Source organism: Pygoscelis adeliae, unplaced genomic scaffold (genome assembly GCF_000699105.1).
Source record: "Pygoscelis adeliae isolate BGI_AS28 unplaced genomic scaffold, ASM69910v1 Scaffold67, whole genome shotgun sequence".
NCBI classification, from domain to species: Eukaryota; Metazoa; Chordata; class Aves; order Sphenisciformes; family Spheniscidae; genus Pygoscelis; species Pygoscelis adeliae.
This window is the reverse complement of record NW_008825271.1, coordinates 845,091-867,448: the sequence shown is the minus strand read 5'-3', so window position 1 is coordinate 867,448 and position 22,358 is coordinate 845,091. Positions and strand designations below refer to the sequence as shown.

Sequence of the window (22,358 nt, the reverse complement as noted above, 5' to 3'; positions counted from 1 at the left end):
GACCGTGATATTAAAAAAAAGTAGGGGAAGTTTGTGTTAAAGTCTGAAACTATAGTAGTAATGTCTTCTTTCTAAGTTTATGTAAACCAGTAAAATTCTCTGTCACAACTGTAATGGAGATGAACGCTCAGACAAGAGTAGTCCAGACAAGAGTCAGCTTTCAAGCAAGCACTCCTAGCCCTGAAGATATTTACACCTTCTCTAATGTGGCTGTTAACCTTAGGGCCTACTGATTGAAAGATAATTAGTGTCCCCAGTGAAAAGCTTTGAGTGTGCATTGGATGATAATGCAATGGTACCCACAGGCTGTTGAGAAATAGGACTCCAGGATTCTGTTCCTGGGCTGTGCCTAACATTTGGAGGGATACTATTAGTTTTATGTCACCTTTCCAACTGAAGAAATTTCTCTCTTCTCTTGGGAAGGAGCTTAACATACTTACTTTCATCAGCATAGCATAAAGGCTGTGAATCTGGCATATCCTCGGGTAGATCATACAGAGAGAGAATTCTTGGACATTTCTGATCCCTCAATAATTGGTTATACAGGGGAAACAGCCTCGTAGCTATCAGACAGGCAGCATAAACAAGGTATAGCTGAAACTCGGGGAAAAATGGGGACAAAATACTTGATTTTGGCTATATCTCTAATGATAATTATGATTACAGTAAAAAGCTCCATTACACGGGTTACTAATGCATACAGTAACGTAGTTCCTATCTCAGATTGTTTACAGTGGGTGCTGTTGAAAATGGGAAGCAACAAGAGATCAGGGCAGGTGTAGTAGCTGTAATGTGCCCAAAGGGCAAGTATAGTAGCTGTAATGTGCTCAAGAAGGTAATTTGAGCCCAATTACTGATTTGTTAATATAATTATAAGGTAGACATTTCTCCCTTCTTAAAAGTAGTGGATCTTTTCAAATGGAAAGATGAGTTTAAAATTGATATTATCCCTCAAAATTAAATCCTAAAAACACTGTAGTCATGAGCACAGTATAACTACTTAGATGGTTAAATAATCACTGCCATATATGCCACAGTATGTTCTTAGAAGGAGCTTTGCAATATTAAACTAAAAAAAATCTTAGTGGTTTAAAGTTCTTAGTTTCTTTATACAATTTCAGCACTGTGTATGCTAAACAGGATCTACTATGGGAATATAATGTACTAGCAAATATAATTCCCATCCTTTGCAACATAGATTTATAATGTGTTTCTGTAGTTTTAATTACTAAGATATATTGCTAATTTATTTTTGTGGCAAATCCTAGTGTCATTAAAGCAGTGATTTTCATTTGTAATAAAAATTTATTTTACCGATTCAGCTATTCTAGAGAGGGCTTATTAGAAATGTCAATTCATCTTTTAAACTAATGGTTTGCTATTTTCCACAAGGATCCTTTATTTAAGCCTTCAGGTATTCTACTACATATCATTTGCCATTTAAATGTTTATGATATGTAGATTGTCCTGACAAGCTTATTTACCATAATGAGAGCAAATACTTGCACTGTATGGAGCAATGAGTTCGTAAAATCACTCACAGTCAGCCATTCAGGTTCTTCAGAGCAATCTACTAAAAATGTTTTGTCTTCGTAGGCAAAACTCAGCTTTTTCCTTCCCACAATTCTTTAGCCTTCCAGTTTTGTCCAACTGACGGTAAAGTAGAAGAGATTTTTTTTGTTGTTTTTAGCCCTTCTCAAAGACTTCTTAGAAACTTTGTGTCTAATTGTCAGAGTAGTTTTTTATGTATCAGAGTGATAGGCTGTCTCTGTAATGCTATTTTATTGTGGTGCTTTTTTATATTTTCAATAGTAAATAATAGTCATATAGAAATGTTTCACTTTTTTACAAAATGTTATACTACTCATCTGAGCCCTTCTTTAATAGGCAACCTTTTCTCCCACCCTTACTTCAGCATATCAAATTTATACTCACACATGCCTCTGCTTCTCTAATACAGAAGCACCCATTCCTGTATGTGGCTCCATTGAACTAGCTACTAACAGATCCTGCTAGGGTTTAGGTATTCTTCTGTGGAGCACTGATTAGTAGTAAATACAGTGGGCTCCGAACTTGCCTTAAACCATATATGTTGTGTAATGTGCAGAAGTGTAACATAAACATTTTGAACAGTTTTGTACAGTCTGACTCTCAGCTGTGATTGCTGTACAGCGTCACCACCAGCAAAACCCACTGTGCGGTAAGAATTACACTCTTCCTGGTAGTCAGATGATGATGCCTCTGAGGTGTCATTGAGGGCATCATCAGAAGGCTGTAGGAACACAGGTCTGTCTTAGGGACAGCCTTTCTGCTAGATAATGATGTAGCAGATGTCCTGTGGTATATAGAAAGGAAAGAATCTGAACGTATTGTCTGTGCTGAAGGTGAGTTTATAGTGCTGGTAGTTAGAGAGGAAATTGCTTTTGATTATTACCAGTATAGCATTTAGTTAACAGTGTAGCAGTTCTGTCAGGGCCTCCAGCACAGAAATAATTTCAGTAACAGTTTAGTGATGCTAAAAAGGCCTGTACTTTGGAACTAACGCTAGATCATCTGGAAGCAAAAATCTTAGAAAGGATTATCTGGACCCAATGGAAAGAGGGGACCCCTGGTATGAGACAGACCACGACCTAGTTCCTCAAAAATTTCCCAGTGCTCAGTGCTCCTGGCCCCTGTGCTGATCTTTAGGACTCTAGGTGAACACATCTGCTCTCGTTGCAGTTGCATTTAGTGGGAAGAAGTTCCCTTTCATAATCCAGGTTGTTGGCCACGACCACCTCCTCAGATTCACTCTTGACCTTTCTGTTCTCCACTGCCCCAAGTCTCATGGTCCAAAAACAGCTCTCAGAAGAAGCTGTTGCTGCTTCTCAGCTGTTGCTGAGAACTGGTACTGGTACTCTGCTTGGTCACTGCTGTGCTAAGTTTTTTGATTTCTTCATTGTCAGTTCTGATTCCTAAGAAAGCTGCTCTGTGCTGAGGGAGTGGAAAAAACACTCCAAAAGCTTATTTGCTTTACTACCAAACTCTCAAAAATATATGATCCAGTAAATCACTTGTAATATCTGGTCCATAATGGACTGAAAACTGGTGACACTCTAGCCATACACCCTGTGAGTGTGGGTTATACTGGAATAATACTTTCTAACATATCAGTGACAAAATGCTGCTTTAATTTACTAGCCAGCATCAAGCTAGTAAGTTTATGACATATCCAACTTAGCAAGCCTCTTTTTTTCTGCCAACACTGAGAATAAATCCTGGATTTAGGAATGGAGTATTAATCTATGTGTAAGCAAAGATTGTTTCAATCTCAGCATTTCCCATTTAAGCTTCACGGGAATCTGGAGAATCAACAGAAAGCAGTTTATCATCTAGTGCTACGCTTGCTGCATTGTCATGTTAGCTTCTCTGTAGTGAGAAATTTGAAGGCAATATTCAAGTAACAACTTGTTTTGGTTTGTCCCTTTTCACCAAAGGTCTCCATTCTTTAGGCACTCTCAGGAGTGCCTTCACATATGCATACATAAAATGGAAATTAGTTAAACTGGCCTTTCATGTGAATTTCTCGTGCTCCATCAGCTTTTTTTTTTTTTTTTTTTGTCTTTGGTGTTGCTGCTTTGTGAGCAGGTTTTTCATAGTCCCTGTGCCTTGGAAGCAGGTTGCACTGGCATGTATGAATAGGAGATGCTCTCGTCAGATTTTTCTTTCTTTGTACTACATTTAAGAAGGAGCTGGCAAATTCTGTGCTGAACAACAGAGAGTGTAAGCTACTTTGATGTTGTGTAAGTTTGAACAGCTTCTAGACAGGTACAAATATGCTTTAAGATACGTATATCATCTGTACTGAATAGTGGTGCATGTTCTCACACTACCTCCATACTAATTCCTTTGCCTCTCATGTTGGTGATGAGAGGGTGAACGTGTCTGAGGAGACAGGGACCCACATTCTTTGGGATAAAAATAGTATCTTACCACACGTGCCTCTCTTTGACTTTGTATCTGGGATTTGGAAGGAGTGTTTTCATGCCGGTACATCAGTGCCTTGAGTAAGGCAGGGATGTGTTTTTCTGTGTCTGTTTCTTATTCTGTGTTTCGTGCTGAAGTTAAGAATTATGTAGCAGTGCCAAACATGCTAAGTGTAAGTACAGATTTAAAAATAAGGGTGTCCTCTTTCAAAGGTTTTCAGAACACGTATTTCCATGGAATGTGCATCCTAGGAACATTTGCCACCCTTTACCCAAGTCCTGTGAATGCAACTCTCATTTTTCATGCATAAGGAAAATCACAGCAGCAGTACTGCTTAAGAAGCATTCAGTAGCTAAATAAATAATCTACTTTTGAGTAAGTAGTGGTGGAGTATTGCTTCATTTAAAATCCTTTAGCCTGCCAAAGAAAAAGGGAGATTCCCATATGTTACACCTGGAAAAAAGTATACTTCATAACATTGTGCTTCATATGAAAAGAGAACCAGATGTAGAGTTTGTTGATGCATTTCTGTGCAAGCAGTGGTGATAATTCTGCTTACACTTCAAAAATAGGGCTAAAGAGGTGCCACTGAGATTAGTCCAGATGTTCTGTAGCCTCATTGGGCCCCACGTGTGCACAGCGTTCCTTGTCAGCTGCCTTTAAAACAAGCACAGATTTCTTTAGTACAAGCACAGGTCAGTACTACTGTTCTCCTGCTGCAGCTCCTGAGCTGGAGCTAGACAGCAGCCTTTCTTTTTCTTCCCAGCTTGGAGAGTGATGAAGCTAATATGTAATTCTTCATGTGGATTTACTTCCAGAACTGACTCCCGGACTGCTAATTCTGTGGTTATATTCAAGGGGATATAAATGCAGAAAAAAAGCCAAGGTGCTTCAAAGCGTGCCTGCTCACAGAGCTGACTGCAATGCAGTGCGGAGCAACTCAGCACTGGCAGCGGTCTCCTACAGAAGCAGGGCGTTCAGCGTAGGCCAATTTACTCTACTCTGAAGGATTCACTTATGTGGTTTATTGGACTGGGTTTGTTCAGAATCCTGTTCCCTAAACCCACTTCTCCTCAAACGAAACAGTGCTGGTTTTGTTCTATGCTATTACAATTTTGATTTAGTTCTGGAACGCTGCCCCTGGAATTTTTGAGCCCTGCAACAGTGCAAACAGTTTCTATTTATATTCCATTTTGTCAAACCCTTTCTGAAAAATCAAATCCCCAAGAAGCACCTTACTAAGCTGAAGGGAAAGCTGGGAGTCTATTGAAGAATGTTCGTGTTCGTATACTCCCAGGGAACTGATGAGAAGCTGAAATGTGCCACACACGTTCTGTTGCTATCTGTAGAGAGGGAGCTTCCCACAACCCAGTGGAAAACAATATTTTTCATTGTTTGTTGCTGATCGGGTTTGATCAAAGGTTTTACTATGATACAAAAATCTTATATGTTGTGATCTAATACGAGCTGGAGTAGTAACTTTGAATATTTTTCTCTTTGATTTCATAAAGATGCAGTGGTGTCCCAGCACGAAGTGGACCAAATTCAATTCTAAACCCTGATTTTTTAATTTTTTTTTTCCAGACCTTACATGATTTAGATAAAAGACATCCTTTTGAACTCTTAAAATGCTTAATGAGAAAGGAGACGAGGATTTGCAATTAAAAATCAAAGTGACTGTATTTAAACTGCACACAAACCTGAACTTACTTGGTATTATCAATTTCCCTGGAATAATTCAGACATCAGTGAGCAAGCTTTCCATGTAAAATGAAAGTGATATTAATGAGTTTTACTCTGGCAGTATGAACGCCCTGCTTCTGTAGGAGACCGCTGCCGGTGCTGAGTTGCTCCGCACTGCATTGCAGTCAGCTCTGTGAGCAGGTAGTCTAAAGGAGGGCTTGCCTCCTGAAGAGAAAAAAAGTGTGTGTGTGTGTGTGTTTTGGGGAAAGATTATTACTTTCTCTTTTTCTGGAGGAGGAACAGTCTATTTATGTCATTTTAAATCAATTTACATCACCTGATAAACTATAACAAGGTGATAACGTGGACTCTAGACAGTGAAATATACTGTTAAAAAAAATCACATAAAAGTAGACATTAGACTTAATGACTAATATCTGTCTTCAGTGAAGTTTTTTTCCTTCCTAACTTCCTGTTGTTCACAGTGTATTCTGGGTGATACATGGTCAAGTCAGGTCGAATCATAAAGTCTGAAAAGTCAGTGTGTTACTCATCTTGGGTGGTTACTGGCCTCTCTGTAGCTGTTGACCGAAAACGCCAGCCACCAGCAACATGCTCATGTCAGCTGTTACACTCTTACCTCGATTTTCAGCAAAAGGAGAACAAAACCTGCCTCCTCACAAAGGTCATTTTGGCATTCAAGCAATGCCAGCACATGCCAGTAGCCTGCCTGCACGTGCTTCCTCTGTGCTCTGGCATGTGGTACAGGATGAATGAAGAAGGACGGATACTTTCCCTGTGAATGCTTGCTGCGCGGCAATCCCTGAGCACCACCGGCCTTTTCCACAGGAGCTTTTTCCTGCACGGCGATCCACAGTGCAGTCACCAAATGGCAAAGGGGCAATGAACAGGCTTTTCAGAGTATTTGACTTTAATTGAAATATGGAGGCAGTGGGAAAGAGATCACCATCCGGCTCATTAATATCCTGGTCTGGGTCTTTTCCTCAGGGTTGTGTAAGGATTTCAGGGGACAGGAGTGAAAAAAATATGAAAGGTAAAAGCAAGAGAAGCAGGGCCATACAGTAATGTCTTTTGTTAAGTCCCATCTCCCTCATAACATAAGAGGAGAGGGAGGGAAATTTTCCTGAGAGAGAAGATTGCCTGAGAGAAAAGGAGATCCAAGGGCTAAAGAGAAAGGAGGAAGGACCCAAAGTGATTTGAAAGATGAGTCAAAGCTGGATGAGGTGAAAAGTGAGGTCCCTTAACCAACCCAAGCCCTAAACAAAAAGAGCAAGGCAGGAAAAAGGCACAGGAAACAGCAGGGAAGATCAAGGGAAAGAAAAGCAGAGGAAAGAAAGTATGCTGAAAGTACACAGAGAAATGGCAAGAGGCATTGTAATATAGGAAAGAGCAAGATAACCACAGGTTAGGGAACCGCTGGGAGTGCTGAATTCACAGAGAGGACTAGAGAAGGAAAAAAGGGTGTTTTCCAAAGATAAAAGAGAAGACACTTAGAAGTGGGAAATGATAGATTAAAACCACCAAATTTCAAATGAAAGGGAAAGTAGTAATAGAGAAAGTAAGCTAGAGATGAAGGGGGGAAAAAAGTGAGGGACTATTAGAATGACACCGCCAGTTTGGGGAGATGGTTAATTATCTTTGAGATGTAGTGATTTACTATACTTTCCAAAAATCATACCATTAGAGTTCCTCTGGAAGCTTGGCCTAAGCGCTAAGCATGAGCTTCATGAGTGGAGCACACAGTGTGCGAACAGGTATGCATTCTATGCTTTTTTCCCCATATATTCAAGATTTGTCAGCGGTCTGAAACGTCCAATTATAACTTCTGGCACCAATCTGGGTGCGTGAGTCCTTGAGAAAACACTGAGTCAAGAGCTGGTAGGCAAACAAACGACAGGTTACCAGCAGGTAACTTGCCATTAGCTTCTTTATTTCAATTCAATAAGAAAAGGAAATTTGGGCAGTCCCCAAAGCAAAACATTTTATTAACTGTGTGCAGCATTGTTCTGCCATGTGCTTTGGCTTTCAGGAAAGAAATTTTTACTTAGGTCACTTGCACTTGTGTCTATGATCAGTTAATAAAATAAATAGACCACCTTGACTGCTGCAATTATAATCCTTAAGCCACTGGATATGGAACTAAACTTGGGTATTCACATTCTCCTAACATAGCTTGAAAATAACAGAGCGAGTCCAAGGGCAGGACATTCTTTCTAGTCCAGAGAGAAATTAAAGCAATAAAACATACTGTACAAAATAATTAACTGAATGCACAGAACTATATAGGTTTCACCACACAGAATGTAGGAGAAACAAGTGCTGCTATACATTATCCAATTTGTTGAACACAGTATTTTCTATTGATTTTAACAACTTATTATTTGCTGACTATTACCGAAGCTCCTATGAAGGGAGAAGTTAAACACAGAAAGCTTTCCTGCTAACCAATTGTATTAGGAAATGGCTGTGAAGAACAAAACTGGTCCTTGTTTCTTTAATCAAGCCCAGGAGTACAAAGGCTCTCAGTTAACCCCTGGCCATCAGACTTTTTGCAGATTCGGTTCACCAACTGTTGGGTGCTGGCTAGGGAGCTGAACTGAAAGGACTCTGTAACCCGATGACAGAGTGATTGACTAGATTTTTCATAACTGACAGTATCAGAATGGCAACCAAAACATGCTTTTTCTGGTATTTCTTCTGTGAGACATAATCTTTCATCTATAGGATTTAGTCTGTGATTTCCCAGTTGCTGTCGGACATATTAAACAACAGCTGACAAGAGGCCTCAGGAATACTCTGTGCAAAACTGTTTCTGTGTTGTTCTGCTTGAATTTTGCCTAAACTGGTGTCCTAGCAAATTTTGTAAATGCTGAATCCACACATCACAAAAAAACCCTTTTTCTTCATTATTTTTTGTTGTGTATCCCATTTTGAGTCTTCCCAGCACACCTCTCCTAGGTGAGTGCTGTTTCATGACAGCTTCATAATGTCTTTTCCAGTTGTGTGAATTTATTATGCTTTGGGATGGAAGAGGGCATTATTAACATGCATTTCTTCTGTTGAAGTCATATCTTGGAAAAAGTCAGTTCCTAAAAAAGGTTGGACCTGGGTGAAAATTGAGAAAGGAGTTTCTGAAGAACATATGGGTACTGCAGGCGAGGAGGCTGATATTTCTGTGCTCTCTTATGACCTGCTAATGGAGCAGTTCCTCAACAGTGCTCTGTAGTGGGCACTTCCACTGGAAATGTTTTGTCAGGCTGTCTGTAGTAAAACCAAGATCCTGTTCTTTTTTTCTTTTCTTTTTTTTTTTTTTTTAATGCCAGGAAAATAAAGGAAAGAGGAGTGATAGTAATCCTGGTGTCCTCATCGATTTCAGTTGCAGATGTAATGGTGGTTTATCTTTCAGATTTCCCTTGCAGCTTCTCTAGAATGTTTTCTGCTCTTGACTGTTTTGTAGTGTTGCTGTGATGCAGTGTGAGTTCAGAGGTGGTTGCAGTGCTGGATGAACTGGTTCCTGTATATTTTCTATATTAACTGAAGTAACAGAACACTCTACACTCTCCTGGAGTGAGAAGCACTTAAGTAATGCGTTTGTATCAGTATTTTGGTTTTACTTATTTTCTGTGATTGTCCTCAACTGTGATCACACCAGGCCAATGTATTTTTCTCGATTAATTAACACAGTTTTAATCTACATTTTACTCTGCCAGAAAAACGTGAAAGGTCTCAGGTATTCAGCAAAGTTCACTAATCTCATAGGAAGTAGGGGGAAGAATCTGGCTGTAAGCTCTATTGTAAAGGCATTATAGATTTTAGTGTTCCAAGTTCCTTAAAAATCAGTGTCTGGAAATTGCAAATATACATAAAATAGATATTTTGCCTATTTTAATATAGATATACAAATTACAGACCTTCCATAATGCATAGTTCATATAGGCAAAAATTTCTAATGAAGAAGCACCTCTGCAAATGGTGGCCAATTTTTGGCTCTGCCGGCAAAACAGGAGAGAGAAACCCATCCTAATAATGGTGATAGAAGGGATAACAATCTGGGAGGTGGGATGATCAGAAAGGGATTGTAAATTGGGTTTCAAAGGAAGCAGAACATTGTCAACTTTTCCATCTTCATCATTTTATATCTGAATGTAGCAGAGTGAATGCTGTCATTAAAATAAACAAAAGTAACTGCACCTGAAGCACAAAGCACTATAAATGACAAAATTCATGTGTCATGAAGACGGAAAGTACTGTGCTCAATAGAGAGTTCCCATCACCCATATTGTTCTACACAAATCAAGGAGAATTAGTGTGAGATTCTGTTATTGCCTGATCTATTCTCTCATTTCAACTATCAGAGACATAACAAAAGAAAAAGGAGGTAAATGCAGAAGCAACAAAGGTTTTGCAGAAGCTGCTAAGCAAGTGACAGAGCTGAAGAGGTAGCTTCATACCACCCCCACCTTGCTGTTTCAGCAATAGTTACATTTGCTCCTTGCTGCAATGACAAGCTCAAATTGTCGTCGATAAATGTTGATTTGTTTTTACCTAATAACAGTAAGCAGGTCCCACTCAAAATCAATTTCAACTTTATTGGCAAGGCACTGCACATTTGTCTTTGCCATGACTGTGCTGCATAAAGGAACAATTGAATTGAAAATTAAATGAACAGTAATTGAAAATAAAATGTGTCTTTTTAAAAGGAAAAATAGTGCTGTGCTATATTTCCAGGAATCAGTTATATTGGGTATTTTTTCGTTAAAAAGGTAGAACGGATTGGGCTAAAAAGTAAATTATATAAATATTTACAAATTAATGTACATAATTGAAAATGGACTTTAACCTCAAAAGGATACAAAGGCTCTTCAGTAACTTCCTAGGGTTTTAATCTGGCAAAAGCAGTACAGTTTCTGCAGTAATTATACTTCCAACACATTTGGATATGCTAATTGGATCTAAGTTCTAATTAGTTTCTTTATGTGACTAAGAATGACAATCACCAAACTAATTTAACGTACTTTTGTTCTGAACTTAGTGCCGTTTTCAATGTTTTTAATACAGAAAATGTAGACTATCAAATGCTTTGCTTTATAGGATGGCAGTGGTTAATCACATACAGTGTATGGTGCACACACTTGAAATACATTCACTACATTTCACTGCATTATTACAGGTAACACACTTCAGCAATTAGGTTATTCAGCTCAAAGTGTTGGAGGGCTTTGCCAGAGGAGTGATGAGGACCTGGGAATGTCAGCAGTGCATCCGTACTGCTGTGAACAGCTAGACACACTGTGGAGGTATAGAAGGAGCAGAGATGGCTACTATAATCTGTTGTTGGTCTTTGTGGTCAGATGGGGACATGAAGTGAGGAAACCGAGCAGTGGTAGTTTGTGCTTTTATTTAGAAATAGCTATTGGAAAGATGAGTAACTGCAAGAGATGAATATAATGCCTCATACTTTAGTTCCTCCTCGTGTCCTATTGCTACTTTCAATGATTTCTGCTGGAGTTCTGAATCCAGTAGATCCTTGATTTAGTTATTACTTGAGATTAAAAGTATGCTCAGCATTACCCTTGCTCATTCCCTGACAATAGTATAACCTTAACTTCAAAATGGGAAGAATTAGGACAGCTCTGAGCACTCCTGAAAATGGCAGAGAGAAATGACTACATTGTTTTAAGGCCATCTTCTATTGGGAGACATATCTTTATATCATCACAGAAAGGTTTGTGTTTTTTACTTTTTGAGGCACCCATTTCTTAAGGAGGCATCTTCAAAGAATTGATATGAATATATTGAAATTAAACAATTTAGAAGTTGCTCTAAAATAGCCTAGTGGGTGTAATGAAGAAAACAAATATTTCATATGGTCCACTTCTTAAATTGTTAAATATGTGTACTTGGAATTTGTTCCTTGTTTTGCGTCTCACTTTGAAAGATCTATGAAACACATATACAAAGGCTTTTCCCATGAAGAACTGAAAATAATGCTTTCTGTAAAGTTGTGTTCAATCACGGTCAGCAAAGGTACTCCCCTTCTTTCACAGACCCCTTCAGCTGGTTCAGGTACCTTGCCATTTCTGTGACTGTGTGTTAAAGTACAGTAATGTTTTGGATGTTTTACAATTGATATTTCTCACAGATTATAGGGTTGAATTCTCTGAGAGACTAGTCTTAGTAGAGGCCCTAGGGCCCAGCAGTAACGTGCTGATGTTAATTTTGCTTTTGACAGAGCAAGACCTTTTGTGCCTTTAAATAGGGACATGAAATCCACCTGGGTTTAGAGGCTTAAGGTAGCTACCGGAGTCAGAAGATGAGCATCCCTCCATAGATTTCATGCACAGCCCATGGAGAAGGCAATTCAGAGCAAGAACTGGTACCTGCAGTGCCTACCTCTTTCTCTGTATATTTGACCGTATAACAGGTTTACATAGGCAATTAGTTTACATGCCATAGCTGAGACTCCGCTCCAAAGTCTCTGAAGTCAGTCATTGTCCTTCTGTTGGGTTTTGGATTTAACATTGGTAATTGTACAGGCCAGATGAATGTGGTAATGAATTCCAAAAATGAAAGCAGTAATGTTTGTATGTGGTGCTAGGGGATGAGTGGTTGGTGGTCTGTTTCTCTGTACCCAATATAAACACCTACCATCATGTAAGAATGTAGGCAAGTTATATTTTCAGAGAAGCTAAATTACAGGTCAGTATCTACTAAATCCAGATTGAAAGGCAGTTAGCCCTGGAGAGATCCCTGAGAAAAAACTTCTGTCCACAGAAGCCCAATAAATAACAATAGCACCAATGCAAAGCATCTCGTAGCTGAATTCCTTTTTCTGCATTATCTGTTGCAGTCCTTTCTCAACACTGTGATGTGCCTATCCAATGGTCTTTTCCTCAAGCATCTTTAAATGTGATTTTTAACCTGGCTAAAAACCACTGCTGTTTCATTATCAATGAGTAGTATAAGCTTTAATTAAAACTAGTGTAATTCCTTTCATCAGAGTTCCGCTAGGAAAGATAGGCTGGAGCAGACAGCGTGCTAAAATTATGGTAGCTATTGTTTCTCCAATTAATGTATTACTGAACGTAAGGTAGAAATATTGTTACAGCCATACTACTTTTTAAATGTTTTTCATTAACAGAGAAGTCCTCCCTGAGCTCTTCTAAAGCAATACGTATACCCCCAAACCCTGGATGCTGTCATCCATTGCACACTGGTATTTAAAAGCACAAACTGATATCCCTAATTGCTTCATTTGCAATTTAAAAAGGAATCTGTGCGCAAGCCCTTCCCTGACTTTCCATCCCATTGATTCCAGAAGGTGTTCTGTTTATTTCATACGTTCCTGCTTAAAGCCGCCTAAGAGGAATGACTGCAAAGTTTTATGGGCAATGAGGAAATGATTTCTGTTTTCTCTTTCAGCTGGGCTGCTGGAATCCCGTCATTGGTCTGAATGGGTCACTAACAGACAGAAAGTTGGAGAATAATATGCGAGGAGTGGTTCTGCGTGTGGTGACTGTGCTGGTAAGCTGATCCTCATCCTTTTGCACAAATGTATTTTCTTCCTCTTGCCTCATCTTTTTATTAAGTACACCATTTTACCAAGAACTTAGTCGATGTTTGAGTGTCTGATTTCAGCTTGTCAATACGAGAGCAATGGAGCAATTTCCACAAAATAAAATTATTTGTCAGTACAGTTCATTTCCGAGAGTGAATCAAACATGTTAAAACCAGTTTCTTACACACACACATACTAAATTAGATAGCACGACCATATGAACTGGTAAAGGGCAACTTCAAGTGCCCTGTTAGCTAAAGTTACCTAGCTGAAACTCTAAATGATTCATAAGACATAGCTGCCTTCCAATTACCTTGCCAAATTGAGTGCAGTCTGACACAAATTGCTGCACTTGGAAAATATTCAAGGTGAGTAAGGTTAGTTCAGTAAAACATCTACTGTCCCCTCCTAGCTCTTCTTCAGCCAGGTTCTTCGCCTGTGTGGACACCTTGCATTAAGCAGCCGCAGCAAAGCTGTTGGTTTACAGCTGAACAGAGAATGTCTACCAGAATAGGAAGGTATTTTGTGATATGAGGCCAGTGTATTCCCTGTCATAAACTTTGGCTGCTTGAGCAGAAGTTGCTAGAGTGGAAAAAAGAAAAAAAGAAAGAAAGAAAGAAAAAGAAACGAGTATGAGGTGTATAGGCCTCTTTGGACTGATGCCCAAACACAAAGCTGACCCAGAGCTGCAGAACTTAAAGGTTATATTGAGCTACTTCCCTCTCTCTACTATCTACTCGTGTTTTTCATTACCGATTCGGTGTTTGAGGGCCTGACCACTTGCTTATAAAGGACAAGGCAAGAGTGGTTTCCATGGTTTACATTGCTGACATTGCATCATGAAGGAAAAGGCTCAGTCAGGGGTGGAAAGTGAAATCACCAGACTGTGTCAGTGCCACAGATAGAGCAGTTTTGTACCCCTCCAATTATTTTATGGGTCTCTAAAAGCTATTATCTGTCAGGGTGTCCATTCTGTTCCAGCTCTTAGTACACTAGAGAACTTCCTGTGATAATATCTAGAAAACAAACAAACAAAAAAACCCCAACCAAATAATGATGAATGCACAGAAAAAGACAAAGCAGTAGGGTGGGCGTTTTTATACTCTAATTGCATGTTCATCAGAATAGCATCATGGTGGCAGTGGCTGGTCTTTGTGTTTTGCCTGATACTCATGTTAATTGAGTCAGTTAATTTTCTGTTGACAAAAATGATCTGTGGATGTTGTCTAGCAAAATAAATTCAAATTAAAGTCTTGGACCTTTTTTTTCTTATTTCTTCTTCTTCCCTCTCTCCCCACTCTATTCCTCTGATTTCATCCCGAGTTATTTTAGTTAGCTTGCCAGAGAGCATTCTTCTTTCAAGTCATTATAGCATGAATATTTAGCAACTTGCAAAAATACGAAAAAGTCATTAGTTATGCTGATAGGATTCTATATTAATAATAAAAACAGAAGGCAGACATTTAAAGTTCAGCACACAGCACATGGCAGTTCAGTCTCCTCGCTACAGTCCTCACGCTCTGCCTCACGTGAGCACACAAAAGCCATTTGGTTTTGTTGACAGTTTTAAAACACAACTGGTGACAACTTCCATGCACAACTAGTGAAAAACACAGTTAGTCTGAATTGTGCTTTGTTAAAATCTGCTAACTTACCATTTTGCTAACTGACTCTCATTTTATATAGACTGTGCACTGAAGGCAATATATGGGGAAGATGCAAATGATTCATATTGGCTTCATAGCATAAAACTTCCTTTATTCTCTTAAAACTGTAGAGCTTTGCATGGCTGGTCAGTGCAATCTAGACAAAACCAACTGTGAACTGCACTACAAATCAAGGTTCGTTTGATTTTACTCAGCAAAGATGAGAGGCAAAGATTTTGTAAACTGCATGAATAAAGGGAGGAAGCAAATACTTATTTAAACTCATGAGCCAGAAACAATATTTTTCACTAGCAGTTCCCTTGACTGATGGTACTTTTCCCCAAATGCCAGAAATCAGGAGGATGAAATACCATTTCTCCCTCATCCACAAACTCTAATGGCTGAGAGAGAGAGAGGCAGGCAGACAGACACTGACAGAAAATCAAGCTACTAACTGAAAGCCTGAAGAGAAGTTGGATGGTGCAGATGCCAGAACTGCAAAGTGCTAATTATTTCTAACCTCTTCCAATCTTTGGAGATCCACAGGTGTTGCTGCCACCCCTGTGGGTGACAGAGCATTATTTAGGGTGCTTAGCCTCTAGCAGTTTCTCTTACTGCCCTTACTATGCATAAGTAAGGGTTAGTCATGAGGATATGCTGGCTTCTAAGTCTTAGTTTAATCTGAGACTTAAAATATAGCTGTGATTAGCATATCATTACTTCAAACATATATGTTGCTATAGGATAAATTTATAGGGCCTTTACTTGTTGCTAATTATAGCTTGGTTCCCATCTTTATTCACGTAGCTTATTACAATGGTGCAATTATGTTATTTTTACTGGAATAGAATGAATAAATAGATTTAACATTTGAATTTGAGTGAAGTCCTAACTGGGATGCCATAACACTGGAAATGAAGCGAAACCATAAACAAAAAAGTATAACTACTTGTTTTCTCTCATTTTAAAATTAGACTTTTAGTCGCTCTATTTGTTGCTATTCAATTTAGAAAAACTTGTTCTTAGAAAAACTTGGTCAACAAAGATACTGACTAGAATTTCATTAAGCCCTATTCATTTTACAGCTATTATCAAAGGAGATTTGCTGTTAAGCCCATTAATTTTGTGAAATAAAATAAAAATTTCAAGTTATCATTTGGACAAATCAGCAGATCTCTTTCAGGTAAATCAAGGCCACAGTAATATGTGAAGGTGCAGTGTTCATCTGGTTTTATATCTGCTGGACAGGACAAAACTGGAGATTTATATTTATCCTGTGTGATGAAAATATGTGCTTCTTACCTTTAATGTGAGTGCAGGAGGGATTTCACCCATCAACTTTATTTTAGCACTGATGTTTATCATACTTCCTTTTCCATATTTCTCCGAATTCTTCAGTCAATGCATTTCTGTTAAAAGTAAAGAATCTATTATTGACTATGAATGATTAGTTATTGTTATTAATTCTGCCAGTTTCTAACAGTATGGTCTTGATCCGGGGAAACAGAAGGCTTATTTTATGTATTATTATTATAAATAATAATACCTTTGAATATGAATAGGTTTCTTTTTCACTGAGATTTGAGAAGTTAACATTATTTTGTTAATTTGTTCTGTTAATGCTTCAAATCTCTCGTGTCTTTCTAGATAGCAACCCTTCTCCTCTTCCAATTTCATTTTGTTATGCCTTCAGGTTGAAAAGGACTGGTTCTAAAAATTGCAGTAGAATTTGAAAGAATAGCAAATTGCAACACCTGGGTTATACTGCATTATACTTCTTATGAAATGAAACATTCTGCAGTCTGAAAATGATAAATGATTGCGACTAATTTCCCCAAAGCAGTCCTTCAAAAAGCAAGTGCTGAACAATTCCCATCATCTACATCCATCTACTAATTCCTTTCCCTAGATAAATTTAATAATTATGGGCTATGTATCTGCAGATCCAAAACAAAATCTCCTTGTGAATATGACAGAATACAGTATGTCCCCAAATTGGAAATCTCTGGTTTCATTTGGCAGTGAATCCTGGCTCCCATGAAGATAATGGGAATTCTCTCCTTTGCATAAATAGGAATAAGAAACAATTCTTTGTGTTTTATTCTGAGGGGAGCTATAGTCATGCCTGTGTACATGTGATTCAATGTTTTAATCTGACTTGGATTAGTACCACACTTTCTACACTTCTAGAAAAGGATTATTTTGTCTTACTTAAATATCAAATGTTTCTGTCGTGGACTCCTTCCCCACATGCAGCCAAAGTTTGAACTTTGTGTTTGACAAATTACTTTTAAGTTCAAGTGAATTTCTGAAATGTATTCTGAGTTTCTAAAATGTAGCTCAATCAAAGGTCAGCATAATAACTCCAAACAAATTCAGAGTGTCTTGAATGAACAATTGTCCAAGAATAAATTTAGCCAGATATCCATTTTGGCTCTTTCAGTTTATCCTCCTCTTTTTCAGCTGCTCAGTTTTATTGAAAGGGAGCTAGAATACAGGAGATATTCTCATAATATCATTTTAGTAGCAGTGGCAATTAATGAATTATTCATATGAATGTTAAGCCATCAGAAATGGAATGAGATTTGGCCTGTTTGACAATGAATAGGCCAGCAGGTATTCGCAAAATCATGTTTCTAAAAAAGCCCCTGTTGTTTGAAAAAGGAAAAAGTTTGAAATTCCCTGTTTTAAAGAATTAACACCTTGATTGAAAAGTACAGAGCCTTTTCTGAAAGTGCATAAGGTATAACTTTCTAATGCTGCAAAATATATTTGCGACTTTACAGGAAAATTCGATACAGCTCCCAAACAGGAGGCATGTATCTTCTTATCTGGATGGTTCTGAAAATGCAGGCAGGATGAAGGAAAGAAAAATAATAGCAAGCGATGCCAAATTATGTGTTGCCATACATCCCTGTGTACTATTTCTTGAGAGTTATTGCCTAGGTAACTCGCAGAGAGCCGGGTGGGACCAGAGGCAGTTTGGTGACCCTTGGCTCCAGGTGGGCACTGTGGGACATGGTGTAGTGAGAGAGCTGGCAGAAGTGTAGACAAGCATAGCAAAAAAAGAAAGCATCATTTACACCAGGGAAAATATCATCATATGTGGACTAGTTTAATTCTCAATGGTTGGCATTAAATGCGTGAGCATTTGTTGCCCAGATTAGGAAAGAAACAAACCTGAAAGCAGACAATATCTTTAGGGACACGAGCTGGCAGGAAGTCTGCATCTTCCGTCCCTTTTTCTATTGAACTTACCACTCAAAGAAAAGATGAGAAGTAAGATACGAAGCTAAGTCCTGGTTTTAAAAGCTGAGAATGTCTTTGGTATTTGACTTCCAACACTGGTTTAAACAATGTAACAAAAGTCCTTTCCAAGAAGCTGGAGTAGCTTTCAGAGTGACAGGAAAAAGGAAAGGCGTAAGAGAAATGAAATCAGAGTGTTTAAGCATACGCAGAGGAACAAGCAGTCAGAAGTGATAAAGGATAAAAAAATGGCAGGACAAAAACGTCAGTGAATGACTGTAAAATAAAGATTAACTGTGGCAAGGATTATGTGTGGGATACCTCAGGAAATACTGAATAAATATTTTATAATAGTGTACAATCAGAATAGTCTCATAGATAATGCCTCTTCCATTTTCTCCCATTTTTTTGGTGCTTACTTTTCTCATGTAGTCCTGATCCCTTTTCCCACTTTCACAACTGAATGGTGTGCACTTCTGTGAATCCTTCTTCGTTCTGTCAGGCTGCACTTTGTATGCACCAGTGTCTATAATATTTTGAAAAAATAATTTTAATTAAGGCGTGTATTATACTAAATTATATGTTGCTCTGTGTCTCAACGTTATCGGCATATTGGACTATAGTGCACTGTAGTGAATTTCCTATGGCAGCAGAAATGCCTTGGGAGGTGGTAAGTTTAAGAAACATTACTTGACTATCTTCATCAGTTGTAGTATTTGTGTTTTGAGCAAACATATTTTACTCTTTTACCTGTAAGGGATAAATCCTTCTTTGATGGCCATTTATGCACCTGAGTTTGAATGGCATAAAAGCTGAGGAATGCAGTTTATTCTATTTGGAGTCTGTCATAAAATCTCTATATACTCGAACACAGTAAAGTGTTTAGTATATACCATGTGTGCTGCAGTTAAAATATTTCAAAAATACTTGAAGTTTTAGAATATTCCATTGCTAGTTGTAAAGAATGCATAATTTCCTAGGCAGCAACAAATCCCTGTGTCTTGATTTCTCTTCCTTTTTGCTGCCCATATCCATCCTTGAAAGAAAGTTGGAAAGAATAGATCCTTTATAGAGAAAGTCATCAAGAAATGTGTTCAGTGAAATGGTGGTAAATTACAGCAACAATGGTAGAGTTGTTCATTTCATTGGTAAATGAATGAAATCATCAGGAGCAATGATGCATGACAGGGTTAGGCTCACTATTTACTATTCCTCAGAGTTACCCTGGTTGTTGGCATGAAAGCTGTCATTCGGTATGAGATATGCATGACGAGACTGTCTTTCGCCTATGGAAAAGACAGTTGGTATTGAAATATCTTTTCAAGGGGCAGATTTTCCTATTTGGAAACAAACCCTGAAATTCAGATTTCAGGGCATGATTCTGGACAAGCATTTATTGAAACTGAAATATTGACATTAAAAAAAAGAAATTATTCCCTTTTACAGGTTTTAATAATAGTTTGCTCATTCCTAATGTAAAGAAGATTTTTTTTAAATGGCTTGGGATGCATACTGACTATGAATCAATTTTTACTCTCCTAAGAAGTCGTTATCGTATGTTTAAAATTAAAAATGGAACTTAATTGCTCTTTGATTGGTCAAAAGTTTTCTCAATGATTTTAAGGATAAGCAAACTATTAATAGTTACAGCAAATGTTTCCCATCACAAGGTAAGTGTAGCTCTCAGAGCTCCTATTACACTTTGTAATGCTAAGAATAATTAGGCATTCAGTTGTAAGAAGGCTGTGGACTCTGCTTTGTCAGAGGTCTGTCCAGGAAGAGTAGAATCATGTTTGTCTTGCTTAGTTTAGGTAGTTTTATCCTGAGTCAGAGAAAGGAAAGAAGGTTTTAGAGATTCTTTCTAGTTTGCATTTCCATGAAACCGTATCTATTTATAGGCAAATAAAAGAAAATAGGTTGGTATTACTGGAATAAAAGAACATAGTAACATGTATAGAGAATTACAGACTAAGGAGAGGGGTTTGCAGGAGCAGTTTGTGTTGACCTAACTCTGCTCAGAAACTTTATTCAGAATTATTTGTAATTTAGGTATTTTTAAATATAGAGTATACAGGAAATGCAATAGTGTTGTTATCCCCAGACTCTATATAATGCTTCTTAAGTAAAGATTTCATCTTATGAAGGTACTGGTTAGAAACAATTTAATTGTAAAAACCAGGCACTTTTATTGCAGTTCTAAGCCTGATTATGTTATCTCATGCTCTTCACGTAGAGACTTCAATTTCTGAAAATAAGGAAAGACATCTAGACTTCAGTTTAGCCAGATATTGTTAGAAAGCAAGGAGATAGTGCTGGGAAATACTAGCTCCACAGTGAGACAGCTTTTTCCTGAAGTTCCCTAGTTTTTAGCTTATGCTCTCAAGCAGATAGAAACTTTAAGGCTGAAAGTTGGTAATAATTGCATTATGTGGCAGTTATAATTATTATGAACATTGAAGAGAAGACTTGATATGTGTCTTTCTCCCTTTTTACCCTTTTTCCTTACTTTCCCTGCATGGCAAATAGCACCTACTATTTTTCTAGCTTGCCACTCCCATTCAGCATTTCAGGAGCTATTAGCATATAAAAGTTGCTCCTTAAGCTCTGGTGCCTTCTGGCACTGACTGTAGACAGCCTAGCATACTGCACAGGCACAAACTTCCAGAATAAGTATTAGTGCCATACACTGAATTAAGCCCAAACTTTCTACACTGTGCTAGTCAGCTGGGATGCTAATCCCTTCCAGACCTCTATAACCTTATCTCTGCCATTATATTGGCCATATTTCAACACTACTCCTCCCCTCCATATATGCAGACAGTATGCCATTGTTACATGCACATCAATGTATTTAATATACTTGGGCGCTTAATAAAAATTGAATCTTTAATACAGAAGAGAATCATAGAATGGTTTGGTTTGGAAGGGACCTTTCAAGGTCATCTAGTCCAACCCCTGCTGCAATGAGCAAAGACATCTTCAACTAGATCAGGTTGCTCAGCCCCGTCCAACCTGACCTTGAATGTTTCCAGGGATGGGGCATCCCCCACCTCTCTGGGCAACCTGTGCCAGTGCTTCGCCTCCTTCATTGTAAAAAATTTCTTCCTTATAGCTAGTCTAAATCTACCCCCCTTTAGTTTAAAACCATTATCCCTTGTCCTATCACTACAGACCCTACTAAAAAGTTTGTTTTATCATTGCAGAGAAAGTGGCAGTATTAAAGCAACAAAGTGGAGAGGACTGGAATTTGTGCATTTCTTTCTTGGGGACTAAGAACGATGACCCATAAACAGGTGGAAGAAAATAAGGTCCCTAAAATGCCTCCTGCCCTCAGCCACCTGCCCTGCTTCTCTTCTGAGGGTTGCCAACCATGGTAACCAGGGTTACTTTACTAAGCAGAAAATGGGGACAGGAGCCATTTCAGCTGTTCCCTTGCAATTGATCAGTGTTGATAACTGAGTACCGTAATTGGTGCACAAGCACCCATTGGGGCAGAGTGTGCCTTGATTAGGTATTCCTCGTTTTGCCAGAGATTTAGGTTTGGTGTAGTCTCCTCCCCCTAATCTTCCCATTCCATTTTTCTCTGTTTGCAAACATTTGCATATGTGTTACGGTTTCTTTTGGAAAATACTTTGATTTTTTTTTTCCCAAGTGGTACTGTACTGTGATGAGCTTTCCTAAAAATATTAGTAATTAAAATTATTATTATAACAACAGAAGCTGATATCCCTTGATAGAAGCAGAGCCTGTTTTCCATTCCTCTTTCCCCCACCACACCTGTACAAGGACCAAATTGAAATTGCTACTGACCGGGCACAGGTTACATTTAATAGCTGTTTTATGTCCCTTTGAGCTACCTAGCTTGTATTAAAACAGGTAGGTCATAAACCTTACAGTTATTCACACTGCACATGCCTACTGTGATCATTTGTTTTACAAGCTTTAATCTCAGAGCCTGCTGAGAAACCCAGCCCCTTTTGTTTTCAATTGATATTTCCAATCCATTTTTCTGAAGTAGCAGGTGTTATATATTAGATGAGGTGAATATCAAGGAATTCAAATGTTTTAGGACCTGGCTGGGGCCACAGTTTGACAGCAAGATAGGTGCAATGCAAAACCTGGTGTAGGACCAACCTAATTCATCTGTATGTCAAGGGCTACCTCTCAACACTCCTTAGCTCTTATCTTCTCTCTGACCCTTACCCATCTGCTCTGTGGGCATATTTGCATTCCAGAGC

The 22,358-nt window shown here is 38.4% G+C and overlaps 1 protein-coding gene across 1 annotated transcript in view; it reads left to right on the top strand.

Moving 5' to 3' along the window:
• GRID2 (glutamate receptor, ionotropic, delta 2) overlaps positions 1-22,358 on the top strand; it is a 749,749-nt gene that overhangs the window by 576,291 nt on the left and 151,100 nt on the right. Inside the window, 1 exon segment of the mRNA XM_009329760.1 lies at positions 13,093-13,194. Coding sequence (XP_009328035.1) covers positions 13,093-13,194 — 102 coding nt within the window.